The 19,625-nt window shown below is 39.8% G+C and overlaps 1 protein-coding gene across 4 annotated transcripts in view; it reads left to right on the top strand.

Annotated features, from left to right (window-relative positions):
- The window catches only part of SLIT2 (slit guidance ligand 2), a 739,121-nt gene that overhangs the window by 431,726 nt on the left and 287,770 nt on the right, over positions 1-19,625 (top strand). For all 4 annotated transcript variants that reach the window (XM_078678412.1, XM_078678410.1, XM_078678411.1 and 1 more), the window contains exon 6: positions 871-942. In XM_078678412.1, coding sequence (XP_078534538.1) covers positions 871-942 — 72 coding nt within the window. The remainder of the gene's footprint in view (positions 1-870; positions 943-19,625) is intronic.

The following is a 19,625-nucleotide window of genomic DNA, read 5'->3' as shown; positions in this document are numbered from 1 at the left end:
AAATGCCTTACTGGCACCGGCAAGGTTCATTATCTGAATTATTTTTTCTGTCTTTAAAGCCCAGCTGATTTCGTTGAAATCAAAAAAGCAAAACATCTGCAACTAGGCGTGCATACATGTTTTATGTCCTTAATACACAAAGATGAATAATGTATGTACGGCTTGGCAGGCGGGGCTTTACAGCAGGGTTCAGCGCGCGCTCCATAGCATACTGTCACTATTTGCAAACCGTGTATAGTGTGCGACGAGAGTGTTGTTCTCGCCGGCTGTAGTTGCTGCCAGAGACCAGAGCGAGTACTAATAAGAGTTCACAGAAGGCTAACCCGCGTTTCTTTGTCTGTTTTTATTTTAGATTCTGTAATTATAAAAACGAAACCGATTTTTTTTTTTTTTGCTGAGGGTAAAGCTTCTTGCCAAGGATGGTGGAATTAACATGCAGCTGGGCTCCTCTGATAAATGGATTCTGTTAGGTCACCGAGGGGATGCATGTGACATTAAGTGATTTACAGTCCTTTACCTTAATGAAATTGTTTCGCGAGATGACGCTGAGAGCTTCTAATGGATAGCTTTTCTTGATGTAATGAAATTGAGTTCCTTTGGCGTTTAATATAAGGTGCAGTTATTATTTACTGGGGCTTCCTGTGCGCTGCGGCTCCGAGCAGGGAGGTTGGAGCAGAGAGATCTCCGTGGCGCGCGGCATCAGGGCCAGAATGGCGCGGGACTCCCCGAGGCCGGCGCGCGGCGCTTTGGCCGGAGCGCTGACGTGGAGCCTCTGCGGCCTTGTACCGCCGACCAGCCGGGACAGCGCAGCTCGCGCAACGCCGCCTTTGTTTGCCACCTTTATGCTGACCCCACTGCTCTGTTTCACAGGCAACTGGATTACAACCAGATCAGCTGCATTGAAGACGGGGCGTTCCGAGCACTCCGCGACCTGGAAGTCCTGTGAGTACCCTCTCTGCATGCTCTCTGTATGTTTACTTTTATGGTCTCGAGGGGGTCTCATGGTGAGAGGGCTACTGGTGAAAGGGTACTGTAGTTTCTCATGCAGACGTTATTTTTTTTTCGTACTGTACCTTTTGCTGCAGAAGTTGTTTTCTTTGTTTGTTTTTTAATATCGTGTGTTTTTAAATTTTTAGAGTACTTGCCTACGAAAGCTGAACACCACTCCGTGTTGGGATTGCCCGGGCATAGCGCCTGGGCGCCATCCCAACACTGAGCGCCTGGGCGCCATCCCAACAAGGAGTGGTGCTCAGTTTTCCTAGGCAAGTCCTCTAAAGATTCAAAAACACACATTAATATCAATAAGGTTTCCGAAGGGGAGCATTACAAGCGCCCGGTACTTATGAAAAAGAAATGACGAGAAAGGGATTGCTAATTAAATATGTCTTTATTTATTGTATGTATTTACAGTCTACAGACCACGTTTATCTAGTTGAGATGCGTGCATCTTTAAGTGAGGAAGTATGTTAGAACTATTGCATTATTTAACAGCGCCGAATACTCCCCCCCCCCTTCCACGCTACATAGATACAATGCTACTTACGTTTAAGATGTTCTTTCATTTTTCAGAGCACAGTAATGCTTAGATCAAGTGGACACGTCGTATTTGCAATTGCCTGGTGTTGTGGTAGTGCATGCGTCCAGGCAAGTGCTATTCAGACTGTGTCGCAGCAGAATTGCCTTATTTCCAAGCTATTGAAGGAGGTGATAGGTATTAAATAATCATCAATGACCTTTGACCTCTAAATGTAATGAGAGAAAAACGCTGCTACGAGAAAGAATCCGGTGCTGGGCGCAAATGCTCTGTTCTCTCTGTTGCTGAAAGTCGCAGTCTTTCATACCCATTGATCATGGCAAGGGGGGACAGTGGCGGGAGGCGGAGAGCGATAAGTAAGTGTTTCCTGTTGGTGTTCCTTAGCGCAAAAGACAGTGTGAAATGATCAAGTGGGGCAAAAGGAGAAGTTCTGGCGACCGTCTTCCATGCACACACCTCAACCGCTTAAAGGTGGCGAGATTTTGCAAACACAACACATGAGCAGGCAGGGTAAAATGCAAGAGAAATTGAAAATATGGACAGTCAGGGCTTTAAGTGGGCCGGGTGTCACTAGGTCTGAGCACCGGCAGTTTTTTAAAGGGGGCCTCGAAACGGGTCTCTATCGGCTCTGTTTTGTGCCCTGGCACAGGCGGTCGGTTTTTTTCCAGACTGCAGACATCGATGTGCGCTGCTCACACTGCTCGCATCTCACAAGTGGAGACGTAATGGCATGATGTCATGCCAGGTGAGCTTTGAGGGGGAAGGGAAATCCTTTAAAGAGAGTCATTTTCTCGCTGGATTTCCCTTCTCTTTCTGAAACTCAGGGACAGCAACATTGTCGTGTTGTCACCAGGGCTTTAATTGGAAGCTTTTTCAAATATATATATATATATATATATATATATATATATATATATATATATATATATATATATATATATATATATATATACAAGCCATAGTTGCTGCTTATTTATCTTATACAACTAACAAACATTGACAAAGCCAATAGTCCTGACTTCTTGTTGGTATGATGTTACTTGTTTTATCATATATCTGGATGCAATGACAGAAACAGCAAAATACAAGTCGGGTGGCACACTATTCTGAGCACATATTTAGACCTTAAGTGTTTTTAAGCCACGCCCTGATTACATTGGCCACGCCCCTTTGAGAGACCCTCCAGTTTTTTCATCCCACTTAAAGCCATGGACAGAGTCCTTCTTTTCTAATGTCCAGTGGTTGAAAGACATCAGATGATTGTGGCGTGGGTTCTTGGACCGAAACGCACAACATGGTAGAGTCAACAGGAAGAGAGTTTTTTTGAAAAGGAAAGTGCACCAGAATAAAAGTCCAAAATATCCAAAAGAGTCCAAACAATTCTTCTTTATTGTGTATCAAAATCTTAAAACTGGCCTTCCTCCAACTAATTTCGTTCCTAGACGGAACTTCTTCAGGGCTTTAATTTTAATAACGTCACCAGAAATAGAACAAGGTAATACTGGATCAGATAACCTTCCGTAGAGCACCGGTCAAGTAAGGAATGTAACAAGTATTCTTATAAAGAAAGAACGGAGGAGCAATTATCCTTCCATAAGCGCCCAGAGATTTTTTAAGTCCCGTTATCGAACAGAAATTGCTGCATACATGGCGTATCTTACCAAGGATTTGGATCTCGTACTCACATATTTGGTGTGAGGGGTTCTGCATACTCTGGGCGCAAGCAAAACCCCCTAAGTTATAATATTCACTTTGTTTCTGGTACTTGGTTTAAGAAGGATGTATTGTTTGTGACACAAAAACTAACAGCAGCTGACCATAGGTTCTGCACCACACTCCCCTTCACATAAATTAAAGTAAACGGTCTGGTGCATCAACATCCAACACTTGCTTCCGTTTACTGCCTCTGGAAACCAGATAAACAGATATATGCCAAGAGGAAGGTGCACCAGAAATAGAGTCGATATTGCCAGTGTCAGTTCATCATCTTCTTTATTGAAAATTATTGATCATAAAAATCAACCATGATCCAACGCGTATAAGGTTGTATTGTTTAGCTGCGCTGCCAGAAGCCCTAAGGTCTTATCCTGACTACCTCTCTTGGCAATTTAAGTAGTTCTGTCAAGTATAGCTCAGCGCAATTACGGTGGAAAGTAAGACTTAGGGGCCGATTATGATAGCGGTTTTTCCGCATCCCCCGGGCCGGCGGAAGTGTCCGCCGGCCCGGAGGATGCTGAAAAAACGCTGCGGAGCCTTCAAAGACCCCCCACCAGATTAGGATGGCTGGGGGGTCAGGAAGACCGTCCGCAGCTTTTCAGCCGCGGTCGCCTTCCGACCGTGGCGGAAAAGCTCTAACATGGCTGGCGGTGTCTATCAGACACCGCCAGGCATATTAGAACGTCTGGAGTACTATGCCTTTCCACGTCGGCATTTCTGCCGTGGAAAGGCATACTGACTTTTGTTTGGGGGCCCGTTGCGGGCCCCCAGGGGTGAAGGGGGGTTGGGGGTGCACATGGGGGGTACCTATGGTACCCCCCTGCCTTTGTGTGCACAAAACGGCAGGCACCGTGCGGTGCCTGACGCTTTGTGCATGCAAATGCACTGATTACATTTTTAACATTGCGGCGGGAGCTGCTTCAAGCAGCACCCGCCGCAATGTTATAAACACAGGATGTGACCGCCAGGGTGGCGGTCACATCCTAATTTGGATGGAGGGACCGCCGCTGCACCTTGCGGACGGTCCCTCCTACTCTGGGGTGGCGGACGGACGCAGGTCCGTCCGCCATCATAATCGGCCCCATAGTTAGAAACCGATGAAACAGAAAGACCAAAGAGACCAAATTGTCGAAAAAATGAATACTATGCATTCTATGTAGTTCAGAATTATTTATTGGCAGATTGAGCAGGAGAATAAAATATGTTTTTTTTGTAACCACGTTTAACACATGTTCTGGTGTCAGGATATGCTCATATGTTTTTTAAGGATCAACCCATTCCTGGAAGACACTAACTTGATAGCTTTCCTGTTACCAGCTTTTTGCCAGGACAAGTTGTCCCCATTTTAAGAGATGTCAATCTCTCCGGAGATCTTTACCACTGAGAACCTTTCTTTTCAACAACCTTTGTGAAGGGCCTTCCACCCCTCTGCAACATGTTTGGTCACGGTTTTTGTAACTTTTTATCTGGTTGAACTAAAAACAACTTTTTTGTTAAAATCTGCGGATTATACAGCAGATCCATTATTAGGTGGAAAATGCAGTAGCCGCCAAAGTGCATAATTTCAGTGGCCCAGCATTAAATGCACTTTTAAACTTTAAGTTAAATGACCCAGGTTTCAGGAAGTCAAACTATGGGAAGTGTATGAAAATCTCCTATTTTCACACAGGTGTGAGAGAAGTGAGTAGCTCAACTGTAAAGGTTTTGAACATGAGGAATAGATTTTTCATTTACTTTTAATTTGACATCAATAATTTCCTTTTTTTAAAAAAAAAAACAATTATTTTCACCATCAGTATTCCATCAAGTTTTCACAAAAGAAAAAAATGCAAGTAGAAGAAAAAAAACATATATTAAATATACACGGTTAAGCAAGGCAAGACATACACAAAAAAAGGCAGAGAGCGCAAAAAGCCACATAATTACATATCGTAAGCATTCCTTAATCATCATACATCATTAGTAAAGACCACGATCGGGATTATACCATCCTAGCCTTCCAGTCAGCTATTGGAGCCCAGATGCGCTTTCCCAATTTCATAGATTTCCACCCTTTTTTCTCATACAGTCCTTTTTCCAAATTATAAGTGGCTAAAAGCCTTGAAACCCATTGTTGGAATGTGGGGGCTTAGCATCTTTCCATGCAGCAGCGACACAGATCCTAGCAACAGCCATAGCAATGATTAAGAACTCCCTGTGTGATATTGCGACTCCCTCCCCACAGGTGCCTAAGATCACTAATTCATTAGATAAGTTTACTACAATCTTCAGGGATTGAGCTATGAAAATCTCTATTGCCCTTTTCCATTGATCTAGTTTTGGGCAGGCTGCAAACATGTGTGCCACGTCAGCCTCCGTGCTGCCACACCGTGGGCAGCAAATTTCTGTTTGTCCTCCCCACTGGGCTAGTTTCGCCGAAGCGTAGTAAAGGTTATAGATCGTTTTAAAATGTTGGGCTTGTAGAATCGCTACTTTTAGAACCGTACAACCCATCTTTTACGATGTTACCAGTTTGTTACCTTCAATACCCAGCTTCTCCCGCCATTTCCCAGTATGTTTAATAATATCATCCTTTTGCTTTTGGTTTATCTCGCAGTATACCTGGGAGATGGAGCAGCCTTCAGGATTTTGCAGCCTGTCCATGACTACATCTTTATCGAAGCCCTTTGCCCCCCCCCTTTTTTTTTATTTAAGGCCGATCGTATCTGATCCAAATTAAACCGACTTTGTTCCATTTCAAATGTAATTATACCGTCCGGGTCCATAATATCACCAATTATTTTAACCCCCATCTCATCCCACCGTTTCATTATATTGACGTGAAATACCTCTGGAAGTGCTGGATTTCCAAACAGGGGCGTATAGTAATTAATTCTGTCCAATCCCAACATTCTCCTAACAGAAGAACAAACTGATGCTGCCGCTCCTAGAGTCTTGAATTTCACTTTCTTGTAATAGCTGGCTTCATGAAACCCAAGTAGCCAGTTGCGTGCTTCACGTTTTAAGACAAGCCCATGTACTTCAGATACTGTTGCATCCTCTCTTCAATTATCGGTCACAATTCCCCCCAGCAGCCCGCGTGTATACTGTAGAACTGCTGTCCAATAATATAGTTTTAAATCTGGAACTGCCCAGCCCCCTCTCTCCCTTGGGAGAGTCATAACCTTAAAAGCTCTTCTGGTTTTCCCATGGGCCCATATGAATCTTTAAATCATTCTCTCCATTTCTTGAAACCATCTATTATCAAACTTTAGGGGTATCGTTCTGAAGAGATATAATACCTTAGGAAGAAACAGCATTTTGATAATATTACATCTTCCCACGATTGTTAAATGCAGATTATTCATCCTATCTAAATCACTCCTTGACTTCTGGATTATAGGAGAGAGGTTTGTTTCAACGATCTTTGTTAGATCGGAAGCAATGACTACCCCAAGTATGTGGTTGATTCAGTCACACGTGAATCTGCCAGGCTGGTGTGTTCATTAATAACAATCTGGGTCTTCCCCCTATTGAGGTTATAGCCAGAGACTGCCGCAAAGCGATCTGTCTCCTGTTCAATTTCGATCAGAGCCTCTGCGGGGTGGGGGGTCATAATGGCCAGGTCATCCGCGTATCCCAAGATCTTCGTTTCAAACCCATTAAATCGTATTGGAGCAATGAGTCTATTTGCTGCTATTTTCCTTTTAAACGGGTCGATGTAAAAAGCAAAAAGGAGAGGTGAACACGGGCACCCCTGCATAGTGCCTCATTTAACATCTAAACTATCACTTTGTCCTCCCATCAACCGAACACGTATCCTAGGGTTCTTATATAGGACCTGAAGCGCTCTTAACTTAAGCACCCCCTACCGATATTTGCTCTTTCCAATGCTGACCAGAGAAACCCCCACGAGACCCTATCAAAAGCTTTCTCCGACATATCAATAATTTTCTAATCAAATAGCTGCAGATTTTCCCTTAATGTAGATATTTCGGGCAAAATAGTTTCCAGACAGAAATTTTTGTGAATTCCAGATTTTTATATCCTTAAATTCTGAAACTCCCTAGAAATAATGTAAACAGTTGCCAGTGTCTACATTAGAGCAGTGTATGTCTGTGCATGCGGTGGTTATGATTTTGTTTTGAATCAGGACCTATTTATTTGAGCAAAAAATGGGCTACTATCATCACTCAATCTATCAATCAAAGCCTTTCTACAGCCCTGATATAACTCTTTTGAAACCTTGAAACTATGAGGCTGTTAGATCAACAGTCCTTAGACTTGCATGTTTAAAAGCTCTTTTTTGAAATACCTTTCAGGTGAAAGGTTTTATTATCTTCTGGGTAAGTTACTTGATTTGCAAAAAAATGATGAAATTGTGCCTGTACCCTCTTGAGATGGAAATTGGTCTGAGTTAGAATATACACTTTTGGAGAGACATTCAACTTGCATGGCGAAAAGACCGCATAGATTTAGTTATTTTCACTGTGTTCTCAATAAAATGCCAGAATAAAAGAATAGTAATCATTAGAAGAACCTTCAGTTACTATAACGTTATTGCATGAATGCAAATATAAATGAAAGCAGACAAATCAATGAAAAACCTTAAATATAAGTGATGCTGTGAGGGGTTTGGTTATGATGTATGATGTTGTCAATGCAGCCATAATTTTGCAATATACCATACAGCCTTGTGCCCAAATTTTGTAAATTTGCAGTATATTTAGGTTTAACAAACAAGTGTAGTGTACCTGAAATAAAAATATTACAATGTTTTTCTGGGAAATTACTTATTCCCCTACCTTTTAAAAGTATATCTCTTGTAGATTACATCTGGGAAACAGAATACAATATATCAATTAGTCTAAATAAACCACAAATAGTTGTAATATATTGCCCATTTCTGAGCTATAGTTCCTAGTTTTGGATTTGAATTCACTTGAAGGTTGTATGTGTCTGCATTTTGCACATTTGCATGAGACAAAACCCAAAATATTGCTTTGGCAAATGAGCAAATGTGTCTGTCTGTTCAAAAATATGTTTTATTCTAAGTAGCATGTCTTTGTGACCAAAATCTATGAAAACATTACACATCACACAGATGATTATTTTGGAACCAGTACCAATATATGTAAAACTCAATGTGTACCTAATCATTAAGCATATGTGATATGATTGTCATCAATAGGCAGGCACTTATTTGTGTAGTTCCAATTTAAAGTAAATAAATATAAACTTTATTGTGTAAAAAAATAAGCACTGGAGAGTTTTTAAGGGCCGCCTTTTTTTAACCAATATATTAATGGCTCCAATATTTATTTCCTTTCATTTCAGAGTGAAAAAATAATATGCCCCTTTTCAAATCCTTTGTATTATTTGAGCAGTTAATATTGAATACACTATGAGCTCGAATGAGCTTCCTTTACAGGTTTTGGGGCTGAAATTATGATGCTTGTTTGAATGTGAGAATATCAATTACGAAAAATCCTCCTTGAATATCATTGCTGAAATATTGTTCACAAAAATATACCTCCATTGGTAGTAGTTTATTGATTATTAACTCTACCTGGACTATATTTTTGCAAACAATGTTTAAAAGACCATGTATTTGTCAGATGATATTTAAGCCAAAATACTCTGGTGTCTTACATCCTGCATCAAACCTCAATGTTTGAATTGAGATGATTTCAATCCCTACATCTGTCTTAATATCATCAAATGTGTAAGCTTTTTACTAATAGGCAGATGGCAGTTATTTCTGTAGAAACGCCCAGTTTTTCCAATTTACTCTAACCCATCAGAATTGAATCAAGTCTGCTTGAGTTTTGCAGTGCGGCTTTTAGTGTGAAGTGGAGATAAAGCTACAGTCCATGGAAAATGGCAGCAGCTAAAAATTATTTTGACTTTTGATCTGGACACAACTGTCAAAATATTAAGAAATAAATCCCTAGCATAAAATACGATGTATCAGTGTAGAATATTATCGAGATCTGGATGAAAGCAGCACGAAATTGCACGAGTTGTTTGGAAAAAGGAGCACATCTGTGCACTGTTGTTTGCGACTGGGCCAAAGTGAGCAAATAATGGAAAGACGGTCCACAAATAATTTCCTGGCTCATATGCCAAACAGTTCAGGTTACAAATTGAATACTACTAGGGTTGCAGTACACTCAAACTGCCAAGATCGCTTCATAAAAGACTCTCATCGGAGTCAACAAGACCCTTTGCCCCTGATGTCTAGTACTCAAAACACATTTCTTATTTTTAACTTAGAAACAATATTTATTGTAATTAAGGAAGCAGGGCGGATTTCACAAACTCTGCTCTTATATGAGTAACTTTTTGAGTTTCCATTCTTTTCAGCCTATATAGGGAAATAAAATTGAATGAAGACAATGAACTTCGATGTTTCTAGAATGATTATTTTTATTTATTTTCAGAAATATTCACAAAGGTTTTTTTAAAGGAATTTAGAAGCCATTTAGTCTTTGAAGAGTGCATATAAAGTGACAGCATGTTAATTTATGCGCAGTGTTTGAATATCATTTTAATAAAAATAGCATTGTCATGTCTAACACAAATTGTTAGTCGAAAACACAATTTTTAAAAATATTTACAAAGTGGAAAAGTCATTTAGAACTAATTAGTATCCGAAAAATTTATATGTGAGTCAGCCTGTGAATTTATGCAGTGTTTGAATATATTTTTAATAAAAATAGCAATGTCATTTCATGCAAAAATTGTTAGTTGAAAATAAAAATAAATTGAGTATTTCAGTCGTCAGACAATAATATTATGCAGGAAAATACACATTATTGCTTAAAAATCAAAAGTTACTTCGAACCTAAAGCAAAGGGATGCATGCTATAACCGTTCATCACAATGTCCAGCCACGGTCAGTAGAGGGAGTACCTGCAGGGTGGTGACGTGGAGAGGAGCAGAGTGGGCGGTAGTAATGGATGGATTACGGAGCTTTGCAGGTAAGTAAACATATAAATAAATAAAACGAATTTCGTTGCGTGCACTGCATCCCCAAATGCGATGCAGTGCGTGCAACGAAATTCTTTTTATTTATTTATATGTTTACTTACCTGTATAGCTCTGTAATTCATGCATTACTACTCCCCGTCCCACCCTGCCCCTCCCCCTCCCCACGTCACCGCCCTGCAGGTACTCCCACTACCGACCGCGGCTGACAATGTGTCTGTCCAGAAAGAAAACATGCCTTGGAAAAATGCACAATCTTAGTTTCTTAAAATGAATGAATTCCTATTACGTAATGTGTCATTGCCTTGATATGCTACATAATTGAAAAATGCTTAAAGAAATGAATTAAGCTAATATGCTGTTGGCGTAGCAAAAACACTGTTGCTTTTCAAATCAGGACAGTCAGTCTATACCTTTTTGGCCTGAGACCCAACATAGGCATATTTAAACAGCCAGAGAAAGCCAGAGCAGCTCAGCGCTTTGCAGGCTTGGCATTCCTTCTTGTCAAACTCACCATCACTTCTGGCAAGTGGAAGTTGGCCCACGTCCATCATTCAATAAATGTAGCCAGTTTCTCCTGTATTGGGCGAAGGCTGAGAGTACAGCGGTTCATGGCATTTCATAGACACCCAGTCGCCGAAGCATGAGATGATAACTGGATGCCCCTGGCTGTACCTCCTACAGACAATGCTCTACCGCAGTGGTTCCCAAACTTTTGACTCCTGAGGACCACCATTGAGTCACCACTGGAAGCCAGAGACCCCCTAGCGATTTTTATGATTTAAATTTCAAATATTAAAACAGTAATTCGAAAAAACACATGTATGCACACAAAAAAATGCTCAAATTACTAAGGATTTTGGGGCCATATGTACGACCATTTCATTTAGTGCCTCGCAATTGGCGTCACATTGCGAGCAGCAAATTGCGAGTCACTAAATGAAATGTGCAGCAGTGTGTTTAACCAATGGGATCGCAAATTGCGAGGCTTATTAATATTAATGAGCCTCTCACAATTCGCAAGCCCATTGGGAATGCTGCCCTCCCAGGGATGGTGGCCTGCCGGGCTCAGGAGACCACCATGTCTGAGACTGCTTTTAAATAAAGCAGTTTTTTTAATGCAGACCATTTTCCATGCATTTAAAAAAAAAGAAAATGAAACATTTGCGTATTATTTTTTAAGTGCAGGCGGGGGTCCTGGGACCACTACCTTCCCTTAAAAAATAATTTTGCATTTATTTGCAAAGGGGAAGGGGTCCCCTGAAGACCCCTTCTCATTTGCGAATGCATTACCATGTAATTGAAGTAGGTGGTAATTGCGAGTATTTTGTGACCGCAATTGCGGTCGCAAAACACTTGTACATGGTTTTGAGACTCGCTATTTGAAAAGGAATGCCCATTCCAAATAGCAAGTCACCAAACCTATTTAGTGAGTCACAAAAAAATTGAGACTCGCGAAATAGGTTATGTACATGCCCCCATAGGTATATGCATGCGCAGATGGGTTCACAAACACTTTTGCGCATATAAAAACGGGTCGTACATCTAGCCCTTAGTATTTTATATTGAAGGAATTAGCAAAAAAGTAAAACATTTAATGGGAAGGTTGGTGCTGCATTTCCGTGACTAACTTTTTAAATTGTTTTTTTTATTTCGCTGTAAGAGGCTTTTTAGCAGCATCAGGATAATGAATGACTGGGAAAAAACATAAGTAACTAACTGGTACCAATCAGATTGAAAGCAGCTCTTTGATGACAGTTTATAGGTCCCTCTGCTAGATTACGATTGTCACTTATGAAGTGCACAGTAACAAAAGAATCTCTGTGACAAAAGCAGTAACCACGGACCTATGCACATAAATTACTGCTTTTTAAAATGCATGTTACACGTTCTTTGCAGTAGGCATATTAACCCTCTGTGCTACATTAGTTAAGTCAAAGCTGCCACTGAACAAAACTCTCATCTCCCTCCAGCAGGTACATTAATTACTGCCATTATCTTGACACTTTTATTGTTGCTCGAAAACTGCTAATTATAGAAGGAACTTTGCAGTGCTTTTAAAACGGCTGCCCGTGGACCCCCTGGGAATGTGTCACAGACCCCTGGGGGTCCGCGGACCCCAGTTTGGGAAACCCTGCTCTACCGCCTTGAATGCATTGGGCCCTCTCTCGTCATTCAGCATACACAGTCCGGTATCTAGTCTTCCTTATCGGTGTCCCTCTTTTGGCTCCCTCACACTTGGGGTGCTTCCTTAGTCCAATATAGCATATGCAATCATTTTGACCTCGAGGTCCCTGTGGCCATGCTCCAGGGTCTAGACCTGACCCACCTCTAGTATTTAACTGATCCCTTGCCTTCACCCAGCCTACCAGTTCCCTCTATCCCTGTCACCAGTTCTATGTTTACATTAGGATCCAGTCCAGGTTCTGATACTATCATCATACATCACTGATCATGACTATACCGCCATTATGATGGAATTATATTTACCATGTTATCACATATGGTTCTGATTTGTCACTATGCATCGTCATGGAATTTAGCTCCTAAATCTTCACGGCTACCATTATATGGCACTGATCAATATCAACTGATGTGTAATACTTTCCTGGACGTTATGTCATATTTACATGATATGTACTGGCACGCATGAAACCTAATGCAAATGATTTCATGAAAAAATGCAGTAAATGTATCACTAGAAACAAGTACCACAGACATCAAACACATTTCACATTGATTTGTCTGCTTTTGAATGATAAGAATAGTCGTTAAAGTTGTGCAGTACATTCCATTGTGTTCAAGGTACAACCCTTTCTTAACCTCCATTTGTTATTTGATCATTAATCTATACAGGTGGTAAGGTTTGCAGTGATTAAGGTTGTATTTTTACCTACATTCTATAGATGTTTGCCTATTATTTAGCACTGCTGCATTTCTACTAAAAGAGACACATCGAAACAAGGAAAAATAGCAGTGTCACATAAACTTCTCACACCATATTGCATGCTTTATGTTTTAGATGACAGTGAGTGTTTCAAGATATCATGGCTTATTACGCTTGTCGTTGACCAAACGCATGGATTAAACTCTGTTGTCACAGCTGGTAATGGAAAATAAATATTATCTAAGTAATTAACATGGAAAGTGATCACAAGATTGATGGCAAAATAAAAAATAAATAATAGAAATTCATAAAGCTAAATGTATTGATGACAAGCATAATCTAACACGATCACATAATAACGTACTGCCCTAGATAAAAGAAGTAAGATTATGAATATTCTAAAAAAAATAAAGAGTTAACAGGGCAAGAATTCTGTGGGAGCAAAATGTTGTATGGAAAAAAAATGAGACTTTTCAGTCCAAACATTTACTGGGCGGGCTCAAGAAGGAAAGATTCATGATGCTTATATGCATGTCTCTGCGCATGTACATTTAAAGTAACTAAGCGGGACACATTTTTGATGAGACTATGGAAGCAGCATTGCCATGTATGGGCCTTGTGGAGCCCTTGCTTTGAATTACATTTCTCCCGCTATCGTATGGTTAGAAATGTAATACAGAACTCCATGTCCCTTTGAGATGTACACATTGGAGTGCAGGGGTGTTCAATGCTGTCAGATGTAATTTCTCTCCTATGTATTGGACAATTTACTATATCAAGCTGAACGTACGTAGGGAATAGCTAGGTCACCAGGGATACTTTTATGCTTCTCCGAAAAAATAAGGGATGCAACACATTTTTCTACCTTTAAGGCAGCAGCATTTGTGGGTAAAAACACAGATAGTGTATGAACAAATTTGTTTTGTGAAGGTGGTACAGAAAATATGCACTAGCGATAATAAGGATATTTTTGTTGGCAAAACCCCACTTTAGGATCCTTTAAACAAAGAAAACAGAATTGTAGAAATGTACCAGGTTCATAGTTTTGCCAGCACCAAGGTGTAGAGTTCTCTTCGTTGCTAATTCTGTGGTTCATTTACAAATGATGATTGCTCATAATGTGTAGAGGTTCAAAAATAAATTGCATATTTCTTGCTCAATTAATGTATAGGCTAGATGACGTAATTCCAGTTTCCCACTGGCAAGATCCAAGTCACTAGGTTGTTTATGGGCAAGATCTCATTACAGGTTGCACTTGTGTACATTTCAGTTTAGCATGGTATACAATACAAAATTAGACGTGGGCAAGATACTAATGATAAATGTTGGTACATTCTTATGCTGACAATATTTATTTGCTTTTCCGCTTAAACCAGATTGCACTTCATTCTTTGTCCAACTTTCTACTCAGTCTCTGTGCTGTCCAACATTAGATGAGCAGTAATTTTCTCTGACTCAGTAGACCTAAATAGAGCTACTCCTTTTCCCAAAACAATCACTGGCAAGACTCCATCTGGCCTTCGTCTAAGGGCATTCCACCTACCCACGCTGTAAATGATCAGTCTCTGTTTACCCATATTGATCAGAGTCTGTCCTTCCTTTGTAAGAAAAATAAGGACACCTCATGCAAATTTCATGCTTTACACCAGATAGGAAAATCGCGCCCTTACGTTTCCTTTTTTTTTGTTTTAAATGTCTTTATAAGGTTTTTCCAATTACAAAAAAAAAAAAAAAAACACCATCCCTCCCCTCCCCTAGTCAGACAGGTTCAGCAAAGAAAATGTTTACCACATATAAACACAGAGAAGTAGAAAAACAATATTAGATAAGTTTACAAATCATACATTGATGGATAAATAGGTTAATCAACCAACAAAAACATTTCATTCTATTTTGGGAGATACACCAGTCACTAAGTGATTATAGATTTCATACAATTAACAACCATAGCAGATTAGATGTTAGCAGTTTTACATCAAACTAGTTATGTATGGCCTTTTGTTACAGAGAATTACCTTGGGATTGCGACCACTCAATTAAGGGATTCCAGATTTTCAATCCCCTGGCCCTCCGCTTTCTGCCTTTTCTTTTATATATGGCCATTTCCAAGTTATATATAGCTAACAATCTAGAGAACCACTGTTGAAAAGATGGTGGATTGGGATCTGACCAGACGGAGGCAATACAGATTCTTAAGACCGCCATGGCGATAAATATTAGATCATTTCCAGGGGATGGTTCTGCGAGGTTAGTAATCCCGAGCAGAATCATTTCATTAGATAGGGATATTCTGGTTTTTAGCACATCAGTTAGAAACCGTTCAATACTCAGTTTTAGGGATGATAAGTTGACACAGGAGGAAAATATATGTATGCTGTCTGCCTTAGATAATGTACACCTAAAACAACCTATACCCCTCCCACTCCCCCATTTAGCAATTCTATCAGGGGTATAATACATAAAGAAGCAGGTTTTATAAAACTGTGTTTGCAATCTAGTTGACATAAGAACAGTTTGGGATAAATCATAAGCATAGTTAAATTCTTCCATACTGATTGGTAATTTTCCCTGCCACTTCTGTGCCATTTTCTCAAGATTGTTTGGATGGGTGGATAAGAGGTGAGAGTATATCTCGCCAATTGTGAATTTTTTGTTTTTTATTAGGGTTTCTGCTATCGGGATTTTTTCAAATGAGTTATTTTCCCTATTCCTTCGTGTTAGAAAGTCTCTGATTTGTAGATATTTAAAGAAATCCCTCCACTCCAAGTGATATATTTCCCTCAAAGTTTCAAACGAGTATAACCCTCCATTTGCAAAAAGACATCCAAAATGTGTAATTCCTGCTGTAGTCCATCTATCAATACAGGCTCCTCAGAAGATTTCAGGGAGGACCGGATTGTTGCTTAGAGGGGAGTAAAGCGAGACTCGTCCTATACCCAGTAGTTTCCTTACAGCTTTCCACGCTTTAAACCCCCCCAGTAAGGTCTTTAGGCGGATTATTTTGTGGTAGCTATCATAGAGAAATCGCCACAGATAGCCTTTACTCTTATTGCTTAATACCAGCTGATGAATTGATGGTTGGTCTTCCCCTGAAGATACTCATTGTCTTCTAATAGAAAAAAAAGTTCATGGTTGTATGAAAGCATGCACGCCCAATAATATAGCTTAAGGTTAGGGAGGGCTAGGCCTCCTTTTTCTTTAGGAAGAGTCAAAAACTTGTAGGCTCTTCGAGGTTGTGAATAGGACCAAATAAAACTAGAGAAAGTACGCTCCATCAGTTTAAACCAATAATCAGAAATTTCCAGATTGATTGCTCTAAACATATAGAGCAGTTTAGGGAAGTAAACCATTTTTAGTGTATTTACGCGACCAATCAAGGATAAATGTAGATTGTTAAGACAGTGAAGATCTTTCTGCATTTTACCTAGCATGAGGCTGAGGTTTAATTCAAAAACCTTATCGAGTTTGGAGGTGATACATACCCCTAAGTAGGTCGCCTTTGTAGTCACTCGAGGATCTACCATTGTACATGTATCGTTTAGAACTACTTGGGTTTTACTCTGGTTAAGAGCATAGCCGGCAAATTTACCAAAGTTTTTAGCCTCAGTTTCAATTATAGGTAAGGCTAGTGCCGGATTTGATGTTACTATGGCGATGTCGTCGGCATAGGCAAGCGTTTTTGTCATATAGCCTTGTGTCAGTATAGGGATAATACCCGCATTAGATTCCAGACTGTGAATAAAGGGATCAATGTAGATGGCAAACAACAATGGGGAGCATGGGCATCCCTGTCGTGTTCCCCTTGATATTATTAATTCTTTAGAGGGATTGCCATTTACCATCACTATAGCTTTAGGGTCAATGTATAGTTTTTGTACCGCCTGAATGAAACCTTGTTTAAAGCCCAGATGCCCCATTGCCATCCACAGAAATGACCAGGAGACCCGGTCAAAGGCTTTTTCAGCGTCTAATAGGATAAGCGCCATAGGGTCTCCTGTCACCTCTGTACTGTCAAAAAGGGTGATCACTCTATGAATGTGATCTGTAGTTTCTCTTCCTGGTACAAACCCGTGCTGGGTATTTGACACAAGTTTGTGGATTAATGGTGCCATTCGATTCGCTATTAGCTTAGAATATATTTTAGAATCCACATTGATTAAGGTGATTGGGCGATAAGAGCCCATCTGATCAGGCGGTTTATCTTTCTTCAAGAATATAACTATTTTGGCTTTTGACCATGACCTTGGTGGTTGTCCCCTGTTAAATATGTGCACACATAAATCTAAGAAAATCTCTTTGATCTGATCTAAAAAAAGTTATATAAAATTCCAAAGACACTCGTTCCAGAATCACCTCTGCCTCCATACTCTCAAAAGTTGACTATTGTAATAGTCGTTATATTGCTTTACCTGATCATTAAATTTTTTGCAAATGTTCTATTTGGAAAGACCCGTGGTTTAAGAAGATTGATCATGTAATCCAGACCATTAATGGCACTGCCTCTCTTGTAAACAGAATCTGGTATGAAAAGGATACATCTTGCTTTTGTGAAAGATTTAACACACACAAATATGGTAAGTCTCTGTGGTCTGACCCTGCACCTGGCTTAGTTACCCCAAGTCATCCGCACCTACTGGAGTCAACTCTATCATTACTTTAGTGCCCAAAGTATGGTAGACTACAATTTAAAGTTAAGCAGCATCAAAAAACAGCTGTCATTTAGAAAAGATTTGAAATCATTATTATGTGTGATTCTTCAGAGACTGCTCTATCCTGTTTAGCTGCCCATTTGAGTGAAGCTGTGCTCTATAAATACAAAATTGGTAAAAAACATAAAAATAAATAACACTAGCATATGACCGCTTTTTGAGCATTTTCCTCATGAGCAACACACACATAGGCACACAGAGCCAACTTTATTGTTGCCCTCTCTTGCATGACACACAGAAATTGAGTACCGTGATGCTCTAGGAAGGACTGGGCAAAATATGTGACCAGTACGCAACTCTACCCGCTAGCAGTGTATACACAAGCCCCTGCCCTTGGGGGAGCTCATGTTCAGTTTTCATAACAAGAGTCTGCACTTTTTAGGTTTTTGCTCTTTATCCACAGAAATTAAGCAGTCGGTTATGTTATCCCCCCAGGACTCATTGCCCTTCTGAACAATTCAGAAGAATGAAACATTGGTGTCAAGAGCTAACAGCTGTAGATGCACTTCAACACGCAAGAGACCAAAAGAAGATTATAAGATACAGATTGCCTTTAGCTGCATTTAACTTGATGTGCTGCGGGGGGAGGGGACAGACCAATGTGCAGCCCCACCCACTAGCATTGAGTATTAGCTACACACAGAGTTTATGACCTCTTTGCTGGTAAAATCCCTGTGGAATTAGGGTCGCACTGTAAATCAGACTGACATGAAAATAGGTTGTATATTTAATAATAAGTTTTGCAATCACAATTATTGTCAAGTATTTTCCATCGTTATAAATATTTGGTCATTGATGATTTTCACCATGTTGCTCCTATTTGATTTATCAGATCAGACAAGCACAATTTTCTCCTATGAAATTATTTCAATAAATTAGCTCAATGCATTTTACACAGCAAGTAGCTTCATCCAATGGGTAATACATACAGAAAAGAAGATATCAACCCCTTGAACATGTTTTCAGACATATTCAAAGAATGTACCCTTAACCCCAAAGAACAGCAGAATACTGTATTTAGCAGTAGGTGTAGGTCATTAACCATTGTGGAAGTTGAACATTGTTACATGAATTTACCCCATAACAATGTAGAAATGTGCCTTAACGTTAACATAGAAAATGTGTCAATATAGTGGTTAAAGAATATGTGCCTTTATTAAACGTGCACAAAGAAAGATTCTGCTTATTTCTGCAGAAAGCTCCCATTTCTGTTGTTCTTTCACTGCTAGACCTCAATATTTTTATCTATTCTTTCCTTTCCCTTGAATAAAAGAAATGCTTTTTTGTAAATGCTGATTTAATGTTATAATTGAACTGCAGAATTAAAACATCTCCGTGAAATGTGCAGTTTGCTGCAAAATGTATTTCTTTCTTTCCTCACACCATATGACTTCATCGTATTTTAGATAGTTTGCTCTGCCACATGCTTATAAATTTGAATTTTATGATCTAACCAGGACATGCTAGATATTAATGTTTCCTTTCATAGAGCAGTCCATTGTTACACATGGGACACTGAACAGCTAACAGAGTAGGTTCACAAAGGTTATCATGAGAACCTTCCTAGATGTATCTTTTTGTAATAAGCTGTAGCCACATTCAAATAACATCATGTTGACATGGATGATTACCGTGGGAATCGAGAAAGAAGACAGTAGACCATCTGAAGATTCTTTCCTATTGGGTAGAGATGATTCAACATTTATAGTTTACTACATGTTCTGTGCTTTTCTATATAGTACGTGTTCCTAGTTAGAGGAATACAGTACATTACAACGCGATGTATTACATTTTTTGCTTTTACGTGGTC

The sequence above is a fragment of the Lissotriton helveticus genome, chromosome 2_2 (assembly GCF_964261635.1).
Source record: "Lissotriton helveticus chromosome 2_2, aLisHel1.1, whole genome shotgun sequence".
NCBI lineage: Eukaryota > Metazoa > Chordata > Amphibia > Caudata > Salamandridae > Lissotriton > Lissotriton helveticus.
This window is presented reverse-complemented; position numbering and strand designations above follow the sequence as displayed.